Raw genomic sequence first — 23,535 nt, forward strand, 5'->3', positions numbered from 1 at the left:
GGAAGAGATGGGTCCAAATTTGTTTTCTTTAATATTGGGTCAACAATAGCTTGTTTAAAATAGCTGGGAACTGAGCCAGTATAAAGAGAAGTATTAATTATTTCCAGAATACAGAGGCCAATAGAGTCAAACACACTAATGAAAAATGATGGAGGAAGTACATCAAGGTGGCTTGAAGTCAGTTTCATATGACCAAGCAAGGCACTGATGTCCTGTAAGGTAACAGGAGTAAAAGAGGACCAGGTATCAGAGGTAAGCAAAGTGTCAGTGTGATACTGGGAGGATGATGGAGAAATATTTGACCTGACGGCAGCGACCTTATCAACAAAATAATTTAAAAAGTCATTACAATCAGATTTAGTATAGACTGGTACATGAGGAATATCAGGAGAGAAAATGTTCTTAATTGTATCAAACAATACTCTTGTAGCAGCAAATGGCCGCCCCTCCCTGAGCCTGGAGGTTTCTTTTTGTTAAAAAGGAGTTTTTCCTTCCCAGTGTCACTAAGTGCTTTTTCATAGGGGTTCATCTGATAGTTGAGTTTTCTCTGTATTTCTTTTTCTCTATATTATTGTAGGGTCTTTACCTTAGAATATAAAGCACCTTGAGGCAACCATTGTTTTAATTTGGTGCTATATAAATAAAACTGAATTGAATTGAATTGAATTGAATTGAATTGAATTGAACTGAACTGAATTGAATTGAATTGAATTGAATTGAATTGAATTGAATTGAATTGAATTGAATTGAATTGAATTGAATGGGTATTCATAAGTCCTCTGGTCTAATGCGAAGAACACTGAATAAAAGCTTTATTTTAAAGTCTTACTTTACTGCAAATTGTTGAAATCCTATCAAATTGAAAATAAAAAAAAATATGATATTCAAGAAACTATTTGAGTTTTACCAATAGAATCTTAATATTGTATCACTTGGGCTTCCTTGGCCATAAAATGTGGACGCTGTAATGCCTGTCATTTTGAAAAGAAAGGGCTCTGTTTGCCCAACCCCCACAAATGTGGCATCAATACAAAGCCCAAGATGTCCTAGTGACTCTACAGTAGGACTAAGATATATTGCATAAATTCTATTTGATGTAAAAGTTTCAGACTCATGTCCTTCATAGAGGAGAAGAACAAATTCCGGGGTCTTGGGAGAATATGCAGTATGTAATCTCTGAGAAGCTGACAAAGTAAAGTCAAGACTTTACAAAAATGAGAAATCCAACAGTCTCCTCTTGATGGCTGGTTGAGTGTAAAATCCCCTAGACATAGTGTGCCTGGGTCTCTCTCTCAAGTGGTGGAGATGAAAAGACTGCAAAAAAATTACATTTAGAAAATATCCGACATTCTAATGTGTCTGTATAGTACACGCTGCATTGATTTCTAAGAAATAGCATCCTGGGTATAAATCAAAAGAGGCATCTCCCAAAATCAAAAACAATTCCTGGAAGGAATCTTGTGTCTTTTTTTTTTAGTTCAACAACATGGTAGACAGCAAGACAGCAACATGATCACTGATCTCCAAAGAACAGAGCAGACCAGGACGTGGGATTCAACACCTTTGAGATGTTGCAAGGGTATCCTTTTTTCTGGTACTTTTTCTGATACTGCTAATGTCCACATTGCTGAAACATGTAAAGTAAAAACATTTGACAGGTTAAAGTTATGGTTTGGTGTCTGATTCTGTCTGTGCATTCATCAATCCAGACCTGACAATCCATAACACATTGCTCTCTGTGTGTGGAAAAAGCTTTTTATTTAATTTATTTTTTATTATTTTTGCATGTATCACATGTTTCAGATCATCAAATACATAAACCATCCAAACTTCCTTGCCCCTATTTCATCTTCAAAGCAGACACACACAGAAAAGGAAATTATACTAAGATCATTATTAGATTATATTAGAGTATACTAAAGTCTCATTTCACTTTGTTAATCGGTCTGTGTGTCCCTCCACAAATAGTAAACAGCTTTGTTTGTGTAATAAAAGAAATGACGCTTTTTTTAGCATCAGATGTGGGGACAGTGCGCGTAATATGCGTATGCTAATGTTTTTACATAGCACCAGCGTTGTTTTTATAGATGTCGTCAAAGCACTGATGTCACATTTTATCATCTGGGGACGCAAACAAACACTTATTACAATGTGCCAACAAGCTCCCCACGCTTAAACCAACGCCGTTTTCATAAGGCATCTGCGGATTGGGGAAAATCCAAACTTTTTTTTTACCATGCACGACGACCATTTGACGTCACTGAATCTGTCCCCTGAGCGTCCCCCCAGGTCACGTGCTATAGGAGACAAAAGGTGGATATTCTTATATTTTTATTTGAACTTAAACTAACCTCTCTAATTAAAACACCACTATCAAATAATAAGAAATCAGCCCCATCAAACTGTTATATTGGCTCTTTATTTATTTCAGATGTTAACTGTGAATATCAAAATCTACAATTAAACATGATAATAAATCATTTTAGCTATTTTCTAGTCAAATATTATGCTATGAGCGTTATTTTATTGCTATTGCCACTGTTATCAGTGCACAGAATGTATTATTTTTTTACACAATGGAATGATGGTTAAAACTGTGTTTGCACATAAGAATAAGTCCATAATGTCATGTTGCTTCACTCCTGACAAAAGACAAAAGGATGAAATATAAATAAACCAACTGAATGAAAGAGCAGCTATGATTGCATTGAGCCAGTAGTTAATGTCGATTTATTAACTGTAACGACTTATTTATTAATTTATTTTATTATTATTATTTAGCTGTGCCCTCTTTAAAATGAAATCTATTGCAGTGCAAAACAGCAAGCCTAGCGTCTTTGGTTTCAGAGGCGGGGAGATATTTTCGTGTAATTGCGCATTGCCCAAACCAAATGGATGGCTCAGACAGGATTTGAATATCCAAAGAAGCCTAACAAAGCCAAAAGCCAAGCTCCAAGCACACATCTGGTGACGCACATTTGTTTTGCTCTTCAAAGTTGACATAGGTAAACTTACAGCGTCTCATTGGCTTCTCCGCCAATAGCTGACGTTTCCAGCTCTGACACACTTTTCTTTCACCCACTTCAATGCACCAGCACACAAAAACTCAATTGTGCGTCAGTGACATGTCATATGTATGTCCTATAGTATATAGAAGACCTAGCTGTAACTTCAAGACTGTGTCTTTCTTAATTCTTTAGTAAATAGTGAAGTATAGTGTGGATAAGAAAAGCCAGCAGCTTCGAGGCAGGCATTGGACAGGCAGGACATGCGGCGTGGTGGCGGGGTTTTTGAATATTGGATTTCTGATTGAGGGGAATCCATTGTGCAGCCGTATCAGGGGCACGAGAACAGCACGAGCCAAGAGAACAAAGGCACCAGATGGCTTCCTGCTTCGATACATTATTTTTGAAGTTACACAGACACAGGGGCCATTAAGAGCTGCCCAAAGGGAAATCTAGAAGTGGGCAGTTAATCACGAAAAAAAACGCAGAAAAAAAATCATTTTTACTACAGCAGTGCCCGAAATAGAGAAGTGGTCTTTACCAGGGGTTTCTTTATGTTCTTAAAAGTCTTTATTTGATTTGCCATTTATTATTTCCGCAGAGAATAATAAACAAGAAAAAATAGCTTAAAAAATAACAACAAAAGGCGAAAACGCTCGAAACGATTCTTCTGCGTTTCTTTATTTTCAGAATGCAAAAGCAAATTAGTACACTATTGAAATGCTCCCCTTATAGTCAAACTGATGAGACTTTAGCTCGCAGTCCAGCGCAGAACATTAAAACCAAACTGGGTTCAACTTCAGAGAACTGTAAAACATTTAATCTTGTTGCTGTTTTCTATTTTTATTTCATTTTATGTTATATTATTTTTCTGTACTATTATAAGTTCCTGCACAGTCCTTCAACCAGTGAGTGGGCGTGGTCTGCAGGGGTGCCCGCCCACAGACAGAAGCGTCTCTGTCAGTGAGCCTCCAAATCTCGTGTTCTAAAAGGGCGCTCAATACAACCTTAGCCATCAGACTGACTACACGGGACTTGATCCACGAGCACAGGATCGGCGTGTCACACGTGGTATGTTTTTCACTTTTAATTTAAACGGCATCATACCCTTTCTGATTACAAAATATATAGATAAAGGTTAGATACAGTGTAGTAGTGTTGCTTTTTGTAGGAGAGCTCAGCTATTTATAATAACATTTGTCTGCTGCTCTTTTATTATAATGGATGTATATATTTGAGATATTTGGTGTCACAATTTGAAGTAGACTATGTTGTTTGCGCTGTAGTGTTTGGCCAACAAGCTGATATGGCACCTGTAACTAAAGCTGCTATAACACGTGACCATGGGGTTTTACAGTATTGTAGATTATCTTTAACAATGCTTACAAAGGGAACACTGGGAGTCCATCTTTTGAGTTAGTCCAATTATGTTTATCTGCAGCAGAATAATATAGCTGAGCTTAACTTTGAAAATAAGCTTGTCTTTTTATTCGACTTTTATCACTAGAGCATCAGAGTGCTGCTAAGGCCTTTTTGATTTTTTTTGCTGCAGATGTTGCATTGTTAAAACGCCTGTCTTGTCAAATTAGTTGTCCTGTTTCTGTCCGGCACTAATGACCCTGAGTGTGAGAAACTCTGACCGCAGATATTCTCACTGCAGCTCACGGATGACTGGGTCGCTGTGGAGCAGACATCACGGCTGCAGGGTAAGTTCAAGGGGACACAAGACGTCTACGTTTTGTCTCAAAGGCTGTGAGAACAACAGTAAAGGAAGTTTAAAGAAAGGAACTTTAGCAATATGATGGTAGGACTTGTCAATAATGCCGTATGCTTAATATTTCTAAAAGTGCATTGTTCCAGGTATCATAATAATGCAAATTATTCAATAACTATTACTATAATAAAAAATGCAGATTATCTTTTAGGGTCTTACAAGCCTGGAGTTTATTAGTCTGAGAGGAAAAAGGTATAATTTTACACAAAATCTGCGCTCAACCGCAGATGTTAAAAAGTAAAAACTCATTTATATATGTTCAAACTGCAGGTGCACTCATATTTAGATTAAAAATAGGAACATTATAGAGGAATTACATACTTTATGTCTTTAGAGCACAAATGTTCATATTTTCTAAATATATGTTGTCATACCGACTTAAGCTGCAGAAAACTGAAGTTTTTATTAATATAGGCCTATACAAAAAAAATTGCAGCTACAAATACAAAAGGGTTGTTGTTAATTTAAATCTCTGGAGTATGCTCTATTCCTCATTACAATAGTAATTCAATCTATGCATTGTATCAATTTCAAGAATATGTCAGTCAAACCGAGAAGAAAGAAAGAAAGAAAGAAAGAAAGAAAGAAAGAAAGAAAGAAAGAAAGAAAGAAAGAAAGAAAGAAAGCATTTGGGGATGGGAGAATGGAAAAGAATAAAGTATTTTCCTCGTTTTGTGTGTTGGTCTTCTTTCAGCAAATAAAGTTTATTTTTGGTGTCTGGTGTCTTTTTTATGAACAGTAATCTTACCGCAGTCCTTTTGTGGGGTTTTTTAATATTACATAATTATGTTGTTTGTTTGGGAATTTTAGATTTGACACGATGATGATAAAGGCACACCTGTGTCTGTGGTTGAGCATGCCCTGCTGCACACCGGAGGCCCCTTCCCTGCACGCGCCCGAGTTTACCCAATCCAAAGCAATTCCTCTGTGGCACGCGTCGACCAGCAGGCTGGACAGGGAGCTATTACTCTGGCATATAGCCTAGTTATAAACGGGTTTTCAAAACTGTGCCTCCTCACACGATAAACTGAGACTGAAAACTGAATGAATATATGGTGGCTTTAATAAAGATGATAACGCATTTATCGTCAGTAGGTTAAAATGGTCAAGCTAAAGTTACAATTTCCAGTATTTATAGAGGATTCCCCCCCCCCCCTTTTTTTAATAAAAAAAAACAACAACAAAAAACAAGTGTACTATTTGTGGCAGTCACTGACCACAGTAAACTCTCACGTCTAGATTATTTTGGGATCTTATTGTGTCAGAAATACTGAATTTTCAGTTGTTGGGTTACAAGAGGTTGGTTTGAACTTGGTAGAGAATATCTCATTTAAATGTTCCCGCGCAGCAGCAGATGTGAACACACAATAGGTTAGATGGGGCCCACGCTCTGAATAATCGAGTCCAATTTGAATAACTGTCGCACTTCTGACGCGTGCAAGAAATATCCCAGCTTTCCCAGGCTCTGAGGGAGGGGAAAACCGTTGGCAGCTTCTTTCCAGTTCAATGGGGATTTGGCTCCTCACTGGTTGAGGTTGTTGGAATGTCTTTTAACAGTCTGGGAAAAGACTCCACAATTTCCTACACTTGATTAAACCCTGTGTTAGACCGATCATCAAAAGCTACAGCTGCAGCACAAAAGTACCCCGTCTTTCACGTCTAGAGTCCACATACCAAAGTGGGAAATAATAAGCCCAAAACAAGGAGATGGGATTAGTGTGGCAGTCAAATAATCTATACCGTATTTAATAAACGGACAATCCAATTTTAGTGAGTAGCTAGAAGTTGAATACTCTACTATAAAAAGGTCGACAGTTTTTGAAACTGTGGGTCTCGTGATAAATAAAAAATAAACTTTATTCAGATTCAGCTGAGGTTATATTCAGTTGAAGGTCATTATTTTTTTTCCTGTGAGTCAGGGCAGTGTGTCTGAAAATAAACAAACAGTGCTAGCGTATGGAAATGTGCGAAGATTTAATAGTGCCCATAAAACGACCACAATGTGCTTTGCTTCCGAGCTAACGGACTTGTTCCACATATATGTACTTTAGACTGAGCTAAAAAATCTTCTAGGTTAAATGACCTCTCCTCCCCCCTCGTTTATCTCCAGCCTGTTTGAGAGTTATTACTGTCCATTTCCTCTGGGGAATTGTAGTTAGCACGCTCGTGGGAATTCCCCCCCTCAAATTGGCGCGCGGTGTCCATGACAGTTGGACCTGTGAGACAGATGGGCCGAAGAGGCACGCGCCGAGCACGAGACTCGCTCATACCCCGCCCCCCGCCACCACCTCCTCCGAATACTCCGGAGTGAAACCACCCGCATGCCGCAGAAGTTGCCTGAGCGGAAAAATCAATCAAGTTAGTCTGGCAGAAAGTTAACCTGGTGTGAAGCTTCATTATTTTTCAAAATTTGCCCCACATCTAATCATTTAAATACCCTAGTCTTAGGCTGTAACTATAGCATAGTCTTGTTTGAATCCTGCTCTGGCAGTGTATACCAAGGCTGTATGTTTACAAAGCAGTTAGGGGAGCATATTGCTGAGTTTTGCTTATTTTTTGAGATAAAAATGAAGACTTTCAAATTTGTCGTTTTTAAGACATGTTATCTGAGTCTTCCGGTGTGCAAGCTTATTTAAATTTGTAATTTTTCAAATAACTTGAGGTATCAACACCTGTTCCAGGTGGAGTTAAGCTGCAGAATACGAGGCTTTCCTGCCACCGTTTGGTTGTGAAATGTATTACAGTTCGTTGCAATATGTTCATGGAAATACAGACAGCCTATCTGCATCATTTGCATTGAAACTTGACCTTTGAAACTTTTGTTAAAACTGTCAGTAAGGCCACGTAGAAGATAATGCTCACCAACATGTGCTTCTATACCTTCCGCAGGTATAGCTGCTAAACGTTTAAAGTAGGTAGCTTTTGCACTATATGGACAAGAGTACTGAACATTACACCTACAGGAGCTGCTCAGCCCATGCCATTGAGCTCCCTGTACAGTTTTTGTCCTTACTGTAATGCCGGAGCAGGTTCGCAGCCCTGCAGTTATTGGGTCAGTAGAGCTTTGGAGACTTTTACTCAATATGCGCCTCAGTACTCGGCGACCCCAGCTGCTCCATAACTTTACTTGGTCTGAAACTTTGTCTTAGTTGCTGAAGTTCCGTCAAATTTTCAGTAAAACCACTTACAATTAGTTGATCGTGGAACATCTTCCATAGGGGGAAACATCAAGACATTTCAATGGCATCCTGTCACTAATCGTGCTCCAGAAAGACCCATTGTTTCACAAATATTTGCAAAATCAGAGTGCGTGGCTAGGTACTTGATTAGACACTGAACACACATGAATTCAAAGATGTGTGCGTGTGCGTGTGCGTGTGTGTGTGTGTGTGTGTGTGAGCACAAAGGTGTGGCTCAGTGGGTTTTCTCCATAAAGTGCACGTAGGTTGGACTTCAGCATCGCTGGAAGACAAATTTGCATTCTTATATGTAATGCAAAAAAAAAAAAATTAAATAAAAAAAAATCATAAAACTGCTTTTGCAATCTTGCACTATACGTTTCATATTGATGAATATTTACTTTCTCCAAATCTAAAAGATGAAACTTTTTTTTTTAAAGAGTCCTGCATCTGTGACTTATCTTGCTGTTGGATAGCTTGCAAGCAGCATTTTGTTGTAGTTGATTAAGGGAATGTTAACTTAAGCTATTTTATTTCATGTCTGGCACCCAAACAATGAAACACACACCACTGGCGTAAATGCACTAAAATGCATAAACGATCATTGAGCAGCGGTTTAGGACTACTTCTCATGATTTATCCTGTTTCAACATCACGTTTTTATTCCTCAGAAATAACTTGTTCGTCTTTTAATCTGGCACCATTTAAGATGTATAACTATTTCCAGTTGACGTATTAACATGCGGTCTATAATGACAATCAATATAGTTACTTTTGTTTTTCATCTCAGTGAGGAACCGACTTTTATTGGGACATATTGGCTTGGTGAAGAAAAAAAAGTCGTATGTGTTCAAGAGTAACATTTGAAAAAAGGAAAAAGCAGGTCTAGTGGCAGCTTACTTGCGAATTTCTACAGCGTGGTTATGTGCTCACCCAACAGAAAAACAACAAAAAAGGTTTTGTTTTTTGTTTTTGTTTTTTGGGGTGGGGGGTTGTTACACTCCTGCGAAAGGCCACTAGATGGACCTCTGGAGTGTGCAAAAGTATGCTCGGGTCCTGTGATGCTGATTTCACTGCCACATGTAATATTAATGCTGTTTGCAAACAGGATCTGGGGTGTGTTCAAAAAGTCCATTGCTGAATTAATGTTTCCTTGTGGGTCTATTTTGACTGGCAGCGACGAGCACCGTCACCCCAGCAGCATAATTAATGTATATCCAGAGTTGTAAGTAGCATGTACGTACTGCTCCTTTAATTTCTGAGCCGATTTCCAGAAAGCAGCAACCTGTAACAGGCTCAGTGATCCTCCCCCTGATGGATTATTTAACAGGCGCTGAGTCCCATGTCGCCATCTGCTATAGGAAGAAAAACACAGCGGAATATTCCCTGGGGCGCATGATACGCGATAGTTATTCAGCAGCAAAAAAAAGGTTAATAAACTAATTTGGGGGGAAATGATAGTTTAGACCGGCTGGTAACCCAGAACACAACTTGTGCAACAGGTGGATGCTATTGGAGACAGACAGCGGATAACCTACTGAGCTACAACGTCGGGCCAGACAAAGCCTAAGAAAGAGGTTAGTTTGTCAGTCGGGTATGAAGTTTTATTTCAGCATGTAAATATTGCACTACCTGGAAAACAAAAAGGGATCTTGCGTTTGAACAGCGCTTTGGGAAGACCCATGGAGCGATAACCGAGCGTCTCTCCCACCAACACCCCACCCCAAAATTAACCCGGCTACTGACATGATCCACTCATTTATAAATACAACTCTGACCCTATCCGCACTATCTGCACGGTGATCGGGTCAACGGAGGCAACCAAAGGAGGGAAGGAGTCGCGCAAAATTCAGCAGTCATGGTGGTGGAGGGTGACAAGACCCTGCTGGCCGCAAGGCAGGGGGACGTGCAGACTTTAAAAGTGCAATTAGCGGCAAATGCGCTGACCAGCGACGTCAAGGATGCGCTGGGAGCTTCGCCCGTCCACCACGCAGCCCGGGCGGGGAAGTTAGCCTGCCTGCGGTTTTTGGTGGAGGAGGCAGGGCTGCCGGGCGATTGTGTGGCAAATAACGGGGCAAGCCCGGCGCACGACGCAGCAGCAACAGGCAACCTGGCATGCCTACAGTGGCTACTGACCCAAGGTGGATGTCGGCCAGAGGTGAGTTACTACAGTTGTAGCTGGATCGGTCTAAAAGTGTAGCAGACAGTAGCCTAACTCTGCTTCATCCGACTTGGCTGTCATTTCTCATCTGTGGAGCCTACTCCAACCCCCATTTGAATCAGCTCTCCTCCTTAAAGCACATTATATCTGTATAATATAGTGTCTTAAACCTACACGTTATTTCCTAACATACACATTAAAATCCCTCTCCTTAGGAATAAAGTCCTTAAGCTTTTATTTTAACATTACTTTCTGTGGGGTTTGTGGGGTGTTTTGTGTCACTGTCAGGTATTTTGCTCCCAAGTCCATTTGGTGTGCTCTAAATGTCCTGATGATGTTGTTAATTCTCTTGTAATCTTCAAGGTTTTGACTATAAAAGCAGAAGGTTTAAAAACCCACTGGTCTTTTTCAAAAAGGGACCTTCCTCTTTCACAAGGCCCTGAAAGTTGTTTTCATATTGTTTTGGTAAGACAGTAAAATGCAACAAATTCAAACACTGTTGTAGGTATGAAAGAAATTACATTAAATACCAGAAGTAAAGTAAGTACACAGAAAATTTGACTTTTAAAAAAAAATAAAATTTAAGACTAAAAACCTAGTTTTCAGTCTTATGTCATGTTTCTATGGTAATAAAGTATGCAAAACTGGATTTGCAAATCCAATATCTCCTGTACAGTAAAAACAGTGACTCACAAAAGGCACAAAAAGAAACACATAATGACAGTGTAGTTTGATATTATAATGAGGGGTGGTGTTTGGTGCTGTAAGGATTGTGATTGAAGTTTCACATGATGAAATAAATCTTATTAACCTTTTCAACCTTTTATTGTTCCTATTTGTGCGCATGGCGTTTTTTCACCTGGGAAGGAGTCATAGTAAAAGCTCCAACACAATAATATAATCCATACCATAAGTATTCAGTGGGTTTCTCGTCTTTTCTTCTTAGGTAATACATTAAATCTCTCAGCTTTAATTTGTGGAGGTTTAATCAATACTCAAAGGCCTGTTTGAGGAGTTTTCTATCCCTCTTAACACAGTTCTTGGGCAGCTGCGTGTCTTTTTAGTGCTGATACACATAAGAGCTGATGGAGGTTAGTCTGTTGACATTTAGACTCATGTGGAGTTTTCTGATGATATTAAGAGTAAAGTGTAGACAGTGTCACTTAAGAAACCACTGGACCCCCAAAATGATGAGACTCAAAAAGCACAACTCTATCAAAAAGGTATCAAAGATGCCTTGCAAAAATAAAAATTAGACTTCTATTAAAAAAAAATATGAAAACAGGAGCAGAAAACTTGTGAGGACGTGCAAAATCCACTCGAGAATGATCTTAGGGCATATTTTTGCTTTATTTGAATCTCAGATTATTCTTAAATCGATTTGCCTTTTACTATTTAAATCCCAAAATGTGGACACCTTGTAAAGGTTATTCTATGTTGATATAAGTCTTTTCAAATTGAAGCTGAGCTTTGCCTTATGTATAATTTCTCATGAAATACAGATATCAAGATACAGATTTACAGTTTGGCGTGGCCCCAATTTACAACACTTAAATGTATAAACACATAAAAATTATTCTTGTATATTTTCTTTGTAGTGTACTGCATATTCCAGAAAGATACACAGATGTGCATCATTTGTGCCCTTAAAAGGAAATTCAGATTTAGACTTTACCTATGTAACCAATATGATAATGAGGAGGAGGAGGAGCTTTGCTTTGACTCACCCACATGGGTCTCATTTATCTTCACCTTCTTGAGCAGAGGTAAAAGTGAAACTGACAAAGTGACAAATTCATATTATGTTATTATGAGTACAACACAGTCCTACAACCCTGCAGTATTAAGTTATCCACGTGAAGAACAGTCATAAGCACTCCATCTTCAAGTGACAAAGAGTGCCCACAGATGAAGTGGTAACATGGCTGGTATGTAGTCAAAACTCTCAGTACACTTGAGTGGTTAATGCTGGCTTTCACTTTTGTTTTCTTTTTTTTCTTGTTTGTGTTACGAAACTGTGATCATGAGTCTACTTGATGCTAACACCATTAGTCTGTACCAGTGCACTACCTCAGACCTAAGCATCTGTGTTAGTAAGATGTTAACAGATGACATGTCTGTTCAAGGACCACACAAGTTTGGTCTTTTAGGTTTTCTGTGTTAGCTATTGGTCTGCCTCTTGTTAAAGCTAATTGTTTTATAGCACTGAGAGCAATTCTGTGCTTGATATTCTTGCTACTGTGGTAAGTTGTGAAGGTTTTTTACTTATTTCAGAAAATAAAAATTGATTCCCCTTCCCGTAACAGTGAACAGTACACTATACTTTGTAGCCAGTAAAAGTGGCTAGAAAAAAGTATGGGTATCAACTATTTGCTGGAGGTTATTGTTTTCTGGAAAAACAAGTAACCAGTTCAAATTAAATTAGTTATCAAATCATCATTTTATAATGCAAAGTCAGGCTGACAGTTGGTCACAGTTATTTTAAAAGGAGGGATTACAGGACTCACTAGTTCAGCGTGTTCCTTATTTGTTTGCTTTACAGGCCAGGGACAGTTCTGGTGCCACTGTTCTTCATCTCGCATCCCGCTTCAGTCACCATGAGATCACCGATTGGCTGCTGAAGGATGGTGAGGTGGACCCTGGGACCCCCACCGATACAGGTGCCCTGCCTGTTCACTATGCTGCTGCCAAGGGAGACTTGCCCTCTCTCCGACTGTTATTGGGGCACAGCCCAAAGTAAGAGCAACATGATATTGTCTTCATAATTTTGTCTTCATCCTGCTGTTGATTGATAGTCATATATTTTGGTAACTTGTAGGATTTCAGTTAATGTTTTGAGCAGGAACTACAGATGCCTTTATTTAGAACAAAATCTCTAAAAGCAAGTCGGGTGCCACCACCTAAATTTTAAAATGCTCAACAAAAATTCTATAATATTGTATTTAAATTAGGGAGGGGCATATGGACTGCGATATGTATACAAATTGCAGTTCACTTTCTTAACTGCATATCCAATCAAATGTTCAAGAATATAAAACAGAAAGTTAATGCATAGGGCTGTTGTATCTGAAATATGTAACAGTAGATCAATTCCACAGATTCAGGTTTCAGACTCAGTAAGACCACTTAGAAAGTCTGCCGCTGATAAATGACGTACTGTGATTTACTAAGGTTAGCACATCAACTCTTATTTCTTTTCCGAGGTTTAAAATGTTTAAGTCTGCTACAGAAATAGCCGAAAACACCAACTTTCACTCACAGTCTGTAGAGTACAACTTGGCACTAGTGTGAAGTAACTTGAACTTAAAGATTTAATTTGATACCTGATACTAAATGCTACCTATTATAATGTAAATGCTCATATATTGTTTTGAAAACAAAGGGAAAAAAAACCTCTTGGTGGTTTAACTTTCCCAAAATACTGCACACTACTGCACCATTCATGCTTCATATAGCTGCATTTTAAGTATATATTGTATTGTACATATTTTAAAAAGATGGTAAACTGCAAGAAAAAAAACGTGTTTTGATAATTAATTAATCATCAGATTATTTTCTTGATTAATCAATTAACAACACCAGTGCAAAAGTCCTAAATATTGGATTTCCTAATACCTGAAGTCCAAGAAAAACAGCACATTTGTGAATATGTAACTAGCATTAACTTATATAATTTTTTTAAATGTTGTTTTATTTAACAAGACAAGTCCTACTGAGGTAAGACATGGACAGCACCATTACAGGTTTTAAATACAACACCAGCCTATAGAACAGTTAATTGACCAGTAATTGTAAGATATGTGTGCATATGTGCATGGGTGATTGCCTCCTAATGAATTTTACCCTAATCAGTGCAGTGTCAGACCCATCTGTGCCAGAGATAATATTTGCTCATAACCACTGCATTAGTGCCATGATGAGGGAGTCATTGGTTGAGTTCTTTGCAGCAGCAAAACCAGATAACATCTTTTATACATGTTGATACACACACACACATATATATATATATGTATATATATATATATATATATATATATATATATATATATATATATATATATATATATATATATATATATATACATATATATATATATATATATATATATGTGTGTGTATGTGTGTGTGTGTGTCTGTATAGTTTCTACTTCTTCTTCTTTTAAAGAAATCAGTCGTCATTTTACAATCAAAGTTTGCCTTAGCACTCGTGTCAGATGCATTTAGCTAACACGTACGACTGTTAGTTAACACATCCCTGAGCCACATACATGGATTAGGTGCTCAATCACATGACTGTCGTTTGGTTTGTTTATTGCTGTAGCCATCACTAGCTCTATTATTACTTGACATACTATAAAAGTTATAAAACAGAAAACATTAACTGCTCAGTGAAAGGATATTCTTTGTGCTTGTATCTGAACAACTATCAGTAAGAATTACATACTGCTACCATAAAGAAACAGAAATGAAATAATGGCTCAGTACTTTAACCCAAACTCTTTTCTAGAACTAGACTGACTTAAAATGACAAGCATGAGCCTTGTGCATTGACCCTCCAATATTGTGTGTTTGCACCCCAGATGGATGCATACCATCTGAAATTTTAATGAGTCTCATGGACATGTTAGCTCCCCGATAGCTGGGCTTCATTCACTCTTCTCCATCACCCCTCCCACTGTTGCTGTTTACCACCATCACCATGGTGACACACAGTAGCTCCAACTGGTGATAAGATAATGAGGAAAACAAATCCATCTGAAAAGACAAGCTGCTCTCTAAGCAGTAGCCTCGGGCATTGTTTAGATTGCAACTTTGCAGCCGAGAGATAAAATTGTTGTTTCAGGGTTTATTACAAGCTACAAATTTGTATTAATGAGTTTTAAGAGGCAAAAAATCACCAGGATAATCTGACTCTTTCTGTTACATCGTCACAGCCTAATGATGGTACAACATAATGAGAAAGTGGCTACAGAGACCCACTCTCTCTGTTTACTGACAGATAGTAAGCAAGCAACACCAACCAGAACAAGAGGTCTTTTTACTCTCACAGCATTGTTCATCAGTATAAACCAATGGGTTTAAGGTTTAGGAAAGAACTCCTTATACAACATCAAAAGAGTGAATATTTTTATACAAGACCTCATAGAGTATTTCCCCCTATACTTACTAGTCTTGAGCTACACCTCATTTCTTGGTACTTTGCCTCCAAGGAGTTGCAAGCAATAGTCTTTGAGGCTTGCTGAGCGTCCTTTAATTTTTCTTTGGAGATTGGCTGCTTTTTTGTTTTGTAAGACACTTAACACTGAAATATGAATCATTCAAGTATCAAAGCTGTACATAACTCAAGAGATGAACCATTTTTGTGTCTACACATAACAAACAACTTAGCAAAGGAGCAGTTTTTAATTGTATCTTTAGGCACTTTGTTAGTAGTTTCCTGTCACATTATTTGTTCCTATTTCTAGTTGAATCTATGAAAAATAACAAACGTAACACAGTTTGACAGGGATAAATTAGTATTTCTGCACCAGAAAGGCGATTCTCAAAGAGCTTTTAACTGAAAATGCAACAAGTCCTGAAAAAAATTGAGGAAACCAGACAAGTGAAAGACAGAAGAAGTGCCAGGCCTTAAAAACTACATACAACTAATGAACAGATTCTAAAAATCATATCCCTAATGAACAGGAAGTAGTTTAAGGAACTGACACAGGGACCTTCAGTTAATCCATCTACTGTCCACTAAACCCTCATCAGAAATGGTCTCTGTGGCTGCCAATAAGCTGTTCTTAAGGAAGGCAAACAGGGAGAAAAGGCTGAGGTATGGCATATTACACAAGAACTAGACTGCAAATTAGTGACAACACGTCTTATGAATCCAAATTTGGAATTTCTTTTTTAAAATCGTCATCAGTATTTATGGAGGTCATTTGGTAGTTTAAGGGCCTAACGCCAGTTACAAACTACAAAATACTGTTCATCAGTTGTCTGTAGTGTCCCCCAAAAAACAGACAAATTATCAGCAAATGATGCGATGTGGATAAGGTTTGACAAATAGTGTGTTTTTGGTTATTCATCCTTATAGATATAACATGTAGCTTAAATCTTTAAAAAAATCAGCTTGATACTCGTGAACTCATGAAAGCAAGAACACACCCCTTTGAATGGCAACAAACATCATTGTTTGGGTGCGCAATCAGACCGTGACACATTAGCGTCTTTACTTCCAGATACACATCACAATACACATCTAAATTGGTAGTTCACCCCCACTCACGTCCCAGTAAACGAAAACGAAAACCCTCCTGGGCTGTGTCTCTGCTGATAGCCTCAGTACACAAAAGAGTGAATGAATGTGAGATGGTGAAGGAGGGAGTGAGCGTGAGAGGCTACAGACAGGTTATGCAATCTATTAGTGCAGCTTAAGATCTTTGGCCGTGCCACAGTTTCTACATGCAGTCGAAAAGGTTGCACTTCTGCATTAAGATAATCCAGAAAAGTGGCCGCCTTAACCTCCTCTGGAAACATGCAGAAGGAACAAGCATCAATTATTTGATTCCTTTTATCAAATCAGCTTGTTTATTTCTTGCTTTTCGCAGGTGTGTTGCGTAACAGTTGCTGAAACAGGAGTGGTTATGACTGAAATGGTTAGCGAAATCCAGAATGTAAACCCATTTCTATTAACAAAGCATGTCCTCTCCCTCCAAGAAATAACCTTGTGTTGGGTCGGGTGTCGCTCATGTATCTGATGATCTGAGCATCAAGAGCACGGGAAAACCTCCCTGCTGAAAAACATAAGAAAAGACAGAACATTATAACTAGTTTAAACATTTATTTAGACCATAGTACTTAATAAGATTATTGAACATTAAGTGTGTTTTCTAAAGATGTGTACGCGCTCTCATTTTTCTCTGAAAAACATATTTGTTATAATCCAACAGGTGTAGCAGCTCAAAACCGGTGTTTATTCTGTCTCTGACTTGTTTAAATATAATGTTGTTTGAATTCGTGATCAGATACACAGAAAGTAAAGGGTAAACAGGCCAGTGGAGTTTTTTAGTCAGCCTGTGGCTTAGCTGCACTTTTTTTTTTTGTTTTAATCTTCTTAATAACGTCTTGGTACATGTTGAGTAGACCCACTTTCTGCTCTCGTTAATAAAAACAGGTTTAAACTGAGGGGCAGTCGTGTAAATAGGCTGCATTTTTGTAGTGCTTTTCTAGTCTTAGTGACCACTCAAAGCACTTAAATTACAGCCCACACTCACTTTCTCATTCACAGATGATAAAAATAAATCAGGTGCCCAGTGTCACGTCATCTCACAGACTGCAGTTGGGGATCAAACCTTCAGATTAGTGGGCAACTGAACCACAGCTTTCTTTCTCAGGCTTCTTTCTTTATCAAGCAGGTAGCACACCTGCCATCAGGATAACATCTGTGCAGTGTGTTTCTTAAAGTGAATCAATAAATACTTTCACAGATTTCAACATGAATAATGTTTGGTTACAAAGCCAAACAAAGTATATTTTATTCAGTTTTCATCATGCACAGTGTCAGTTAAAGATATAAGCCAGAAGTGTTGTTTATATTTAGAACCACATCAGACATCCCTGTATGTTCCCGCTGGTTTATATCTCTGTTTCAGTTATACCTTTGTGGCTGTGCTGTCAATTACTGTATATAGAAAAGGTGCAGATTAGAGCTAAGTATTGTGCCATCAGATTTCCATTGTGAAATATGTAAAAACATACAATTTCATACAAAGAACTCACAGGTTGGGAAGCTAAATAAATCATATGCATTCGTCCACAATATTCTTCATTATTCAGATGGGAAAAACCACTGAGCGGGTAACAAGCTTTATCAAGCAAGAAGGCCATTAGTGTGACACCAATTACTTTACTAGTAATGAAGATAACCTTGGTCTTTGTTACCGTGTACATGAGTGGCTGACGAGGTAGCGTCCCTTGTGCCACTTGCTAGCTGTGTTGTCACACAAGGCTAAGCACTTTCTTAGCTCTTTGAAATCTACACCAGTTTTCCGCTTCTTTGGTAGAGAGAATTCAAGCCTCTTCACTTTGAAGAGTTGTGACAAAGGGAGACTGTGCTTTGTTAGCCTGGTAACCATCAAGATTTTCAGCTATGATTAATGATAAATAGACATTTTCTTCTACACGGACGGCTGTGTGCAGATACAATTGTTCCCACTTTTGTTACACTCATGAATAAATAATTTGACTGCCCATTTCCTGATGACAGGAATGCAGATTACTTCCCCTTCTTATTTTGAAATATTTAGTATGTACTTTTTCTACTTGGAACTTTTTTCTCAGTCACCCAATAGGCCCTCCTTTTTTGATCTTCAAAGGTTAAGTTATTCCTTAGCATATACTTTTCCTGTCTCAGAATAGGACCTGACTGATTGTCATTCACATGTGGCGTTAAGTGAGGCAAATCCTTTTAAGGGAAAGCACGACAGGTTTGTGTTTGACTCTGCAGGAACCAACCATCCACTTAAGCTCTGCCTCTCAGTTTACTCAACTTCTGTTGCTCTCTGGCTACTCAGTTTGTCTTTTCTACTTGCACTGTTGGACGAGCACAAAGCAAGCCAGGTAAAGCCAGTGGAGTGATAATCCTCTTAAGAGACTCCTTGCTCATTTGTCAGAGTCCAAATAAAGCACTACCTTATAGGATTTAGTGGAGATATGTTTGTTCACTCTCTGACCTCCCGTTGTGACTATAAAGATCTGGGACAAGAAGGGATACAAGCATCAGATGAGGTTTTGCATTGAAGGCGGAGCCAAGGGTAATAAAGGTGAGCAGGATCTGGCTGTGCATCACTGCTGTCTGCTCTCAAAATAGCTGCATGTTGATGCTGACAAGTGTATCTTTTCCTGTCCCAGCTAATTGTTAACTACAGCCTACACTTTCAATTTTTTAGATTAATACCATTGCTTACATGTGAAGATTTAAAAGGAAAAGGCTTGTGTTGTTTCAGGTTATTTTCATAGAGTGCTCTGTGCACACATGACGAAACTGATGTTTTGGCTGGCAAATAACGTGCACACCCATCATCTTGTAAGGAGCAGACACAGCCAGGTTTCTTCTCTTCAGTATAAAGACTGCCATCTTTTGTCAGAATTGCCACAAAGAGATTTTTTTTGTTTTGTTTTTTGCCTTTGTGACAATTGAAATACAATTTAAAATGAAAAATCAGCAAATCTACAACAGAATGTATTGGTCAGTCATTAACACCTGACTGAAATACGGTGGTGGGACCTTAAGAGAGCTGCATACAATCAAATACCCACAAATCTCAATGAACTAAAGCAATACTGTAAATAAGAGTGGGGCAAAGTTCCTTCACAACAATGTCAGAAAACCATCACTTCATGTCATTTTTGCTAAAAGCTACTGAATCATGTGGTGTACTTGGCTTTTCTCACACTGCTTCTGGAGTTTGGACTTTTTTTGTTACACAAATAACGTCAAATATCACATGTTGTTGCTCTTCAGCGGTTGTTTTAAACCAATTTAGAACCTGGTATGGACCAGATTTTTTTTTTTTTTTCATGATACATTAAAGCATAACATTGAAACAGGGTTTTACAGGTCTGTATTATCACCAATTTGGTTTTTATTTTTCTATTTATGCAGAAGTCTTTCATTTTCCTTACTGATTCACTTTCCTACAGCCTTGTCAACTCCCAAACCAAAAATGGTGCCACACCACTCTACCTGGCCTGCCAGGAAGGCCATCTGGAGGTTGTCCAATACCTGGTCAAAGACTGTGGAGCGGATCCGAACATTCGAGCCAATGATGGGATGACACCTCTGCATGCTGCTTCCCAGATGGGCCACAACACTGTCATTGTCTGGCTGGTGCGTTGGACTATCAGAACACTGTAGATCATGTCCTAATAATGGAATAATTTTTCCCCGCTAAATGTGGGGTTTTTTTTTAAACGGAACAAGTGAAGGTACAATACTGATATTTATGATTAAGCAAATTACTTAATATTAGTAGTATTAGTATAATATGCTTGTGATATCTAAAATAGCTTGTGATATCACCAGAAGTCACATCATAATTGAACTTTTAACCAAAATCTTCCTTCATCATTTGCTTGAAAAATGTGCCAAAGCCACCGTTTACTACTGGAGTCACAAAAACTGGACCAAAAGCAGCTGAAATCTTTCTGATGACTGCTAAGCATTAACCTCCATCTCGTTTCCTGCAGATGAGTTTCACGGAGATCAGCCTGACAGACAGAGATGGTGACGGAGCCACGGCGATGCATTTTGCAGCCAGTCGTGGTCACGCAAAGGTCCTCAGCTGGCTTCTGCTGCATGGTGGGGAGATCGTCACTGACAACTGGGGAGGGACCCCCCTCCATGATGCTGCAGAGAATGGTGAACTTGAGGTGTGTGTTAGGTCTTATAGGATCAACGCAGTAGCAGAATACGTGTAAAGAAGCGCTCTTTCAAGAATTGTATCAGAGTAGACTGAAAAAAAGAGTCGCTCCAGTTAAAATATATACTAGAAGTTCAATAAAGTGCCTCTCCTGGGATGAATTTGGCATATTGATATGTGTTCTTGTTGCCTTTCCTCTCCTCTTTCATTAATATTACCAGAGCTGGAAATATTGAAAGAAGACATATAGTGCAACAACACATATTGTTAATCAAATCATTTCTGTAGTTGTGTTGTGATTCTCTGTCCTTACATACTCATAGTGGATGTGGCAGCCATCTGTTTTGAATCAATGGTATCTTGGTTATGGTTTTCAATACCTACCACTTTGACTAAAAACTTAGCTGCATCCAGGTGTGCCAGTCAGCTCAATGTGTTGAAGTATATAGAGAAAACTATGTTTTTCATGATTATGTGTTTTTTTCCCTTTTTTTTACAAAAGAGTTGATCAGTGTGGACTTTTAAGAAGCTCACTGAAACACAAGTCAATAGGGCAGAACAAAGGTTGCTCAGTCTGAGAACAACAAGCTTATTCCAGCTTCCACTGGTGTTTGGTAGAAAGCTTGTTAAATTCATGCTTTAAACTATTTCCAAGTTTCTGTAGATTTTGAAACAGAAACTTTTTCGTGAGAGAGAGAAAAATGAATGATAACAAAGAGAAGATCAAAGAAAAGCATGATACTGCTACATGAAGTATTTTTGCTTTTAGCTAGGACATTTACATTAATTTTGGGGGCAAGATCGTGGCCGTGAATTAGATGATCAGTGAGGGAGTGTGGTGATATAATATGGTGTTTTTCTGGTCTGATGCAGTGTGAAACAAAACACAGTTTGTGTTAACATGTACTCTAAGCCTTGCATTTATCCACTCAATATGTCAAACATTTTACATGTTGAGAGTCTGTCACACTGAACTGAGTGGAGTGTAAACAATTTTATCGTCGCTGATTGAAGATGAGTTTAAGCAGCTTGTTTCACAAACACTGACATCAATCCACTCTGGAACTTTCTCTGTCTGCTTTTCAGTGCTGTCAGATCCTTGTTGTTAATGGAGTTGACCTGGGCATAAGGGACCAGGATGGCTTCACTGCAGCAGACTTGGCCGAATACAATGGCCACTCCCAGTGTGCCAAGTATCTGCACACTGTGGAGAACATGGTAAGAGTACAACATGTCTAAAAAAATGTAAATGTCAGATAGATAGATAGATAGATAGATAGATAGATAGATAGATAGATAGATAGATAGATAGATAGATAGATAGATAGATAGATAGATAGATAGATAGATAGATAGATAGATAGATAGATAGATAGATAGATAGATAGATAGATAGATAGAATAATGCAGACATTTCAATAATGTTTAGCTTTCTATGAACCTGCCTCCCATGACAGACTTCAGACTCAGATAATTAGTCAAGCTACCTGACACACAGTGCTCTCCATGGCCTTAACCCTCTGAAGTTCCTGAGTGGCCAGGGGAATAATTCTTTCTCACAGAGCTCGTTTGGCATTGGTGACATATTTCTCTCTTCTTGTGCTCTTTCTCATGGGGCGCATTCAGCCAATTGAGTCCTGCATTGTGGGAAAAGCAAAAAGATCCCCAGAGCCATTCTCACTAGCTGTGAGGTGTTTCATTAGTGTGCCTGTAATGCTGTTCTTCTCCTCGTTAAGTCACCAGGGACTGAGTGGCAGTGAGATTTAACAGCTGATGAATGCACATGTAGATTTTAATAAGAGACAATTTATGAGCCTACCACAATGACCCTGTGTCTTTCTAAATGTAAAAATTAATGAACCAGATGTGTTTTATTAATGATTAATAAATAATTAATTAATGTACAAATGCGTTTTGCTTTGTTTTAGTAATGTGGAAATGATATCCATATATCAGACAACCAAGTAGAATAAATTGAACGATCGTGAAAATTGAATGTTCATAAAACTCGTCCCCTCGCAGAGTGTGGAGCACCGCGTTTTGTCCCGGGATCCCTCGACGGACCTTGAGTACAAGCAGCCAGACTCTGGCCTGTCCTCCCCAAACACCACCATGCCTCCTTCCACCCAGGCAGCACACTTTGACATCGGTTCACCATCCAGCTCCCTGTCCAACTACGACTCAGCCAACTCCAGTCAGTCCAGCACTGGGGAGAAGAGGAGCAGCTTGACAACGTCACGAGGCCCACCTGCTCAGCTGAGCGCAGTTGCACACACAGGTCTGCTGCTCTTTACACATTAAGGATATAATATGTATCTTTTTGAAGAATTTCAGAATGACAAATGCCGATCAGATCAACAGCTACATATACTTTTAATCACATCATAATAAGAATGTTGCATGAAAGGCTTGCTATCTTCAGTCTTTATCCTGACTCTACTATTATGGTGTTTCAGCAATAATACAGTCAGCAAAGCACAGGAAACAACATGGAGCAGTTTGCTTAATGTCAAAGGTGCCATACTAGTGCTGCACCCTAGTGGCCTGTGTGCAGACGTCATTAGTGTGACATTCATGTTTCTCATTCATCTCTCAGTTGTGTAATCAGATGTAGACTGGAGGGAATGTTTTACAAATGCACACATTTTCCTTCCTGTAACAGGCTGTTGTTTTCACAGGTGCACCAGAGACAGCCATTTCAGACATGCAGGCATACATGGATATGCTAAACCCAGACATCAGCTCCGATACGCACAAGAAGAATGAGGAGCCTGATGATGGAGCCTCCAAGCTTCCGCCACCACCGCCGCCCTTTCCCCCACCGCCTCCCCCAGAGTCTCCTCCGACACCCCCTCCACCCCCCAGCTACCCAGCTCCACAGCCTCCACAAGAGCCATTGGCAGCCGAGTTCCTTAAAGTCAAAAGCAACTTGCGCCGTGTGGACAACAAATCCCAAAAAAAAGAGACGCCGGTAAGCTCCCGGTTCAGCTCAGGAAAAGCTGTTTGT

At 38.9% G+C, this 23,535-nt stretch overlaps 1 protein-coding gene across 2 annotated transcripts in view; it reads left to right on the plus strand.

Moving 5' to 3' along the window:
- The first annotated feature begins 9,257 nt into the window (after positions 1–9,257).
- The window catches only part of espn (espin), a 35,514-nt gene continuing 21,236 nt past the window's right edge, over positions 9,258–23,535 (plus strand). Inside the window, exons 1-7 of one of the 2 annotated variants that reach the window (XM_063465463.1) lie at positions 9,258–10,116; positions 12,662–12,855; positions 19,810–19,996; positions 20,356–20,538; positions 21,615–21,746; positions 22,551–22,806; positions 23,207–23,499. In XM_063465463.1, coding sequence (XP_063321533.1) covers positions 9,817–10,116; positions 12,662–12,855; positions 19,810–19,996; positions 20,356–20,538; positions 21,615–21,746; positions 22,551–22,806; positions 23,207–23,499 — 1,545 coding nt within the window. In that variant the 5' untranslated portion in view covers positions 9,258–9,816. The remainder of the gene's footprint in view (positions 10,117–12,661; positions 12,856–19,809; positions 19,997–20,355; positions 20,539–21,614; positions 21,747–22,550; positions 22,807–23,206; positions 23,500–23,535) is intronic. The other variant, XM_063465464.1, reaches the window with a different exon arrangement.

Source organism: Pelmatolapia mariae, linkage group LG20 (assembly GCF_036321145.2).
Source record: "Pelmatolapia mariae isolate MD_Pm_ZW linkage group LG20, Pm_UMD_F_2, whole genome shotgun sequence".
In the NCBI taxonomy this organism is placed as follows: Eukaryota; Metazoa; Chordata; class Actinopteri; order Cichliformes; family Cichlidae; genus Pelmatolapia; species Pelmatolapia mariae.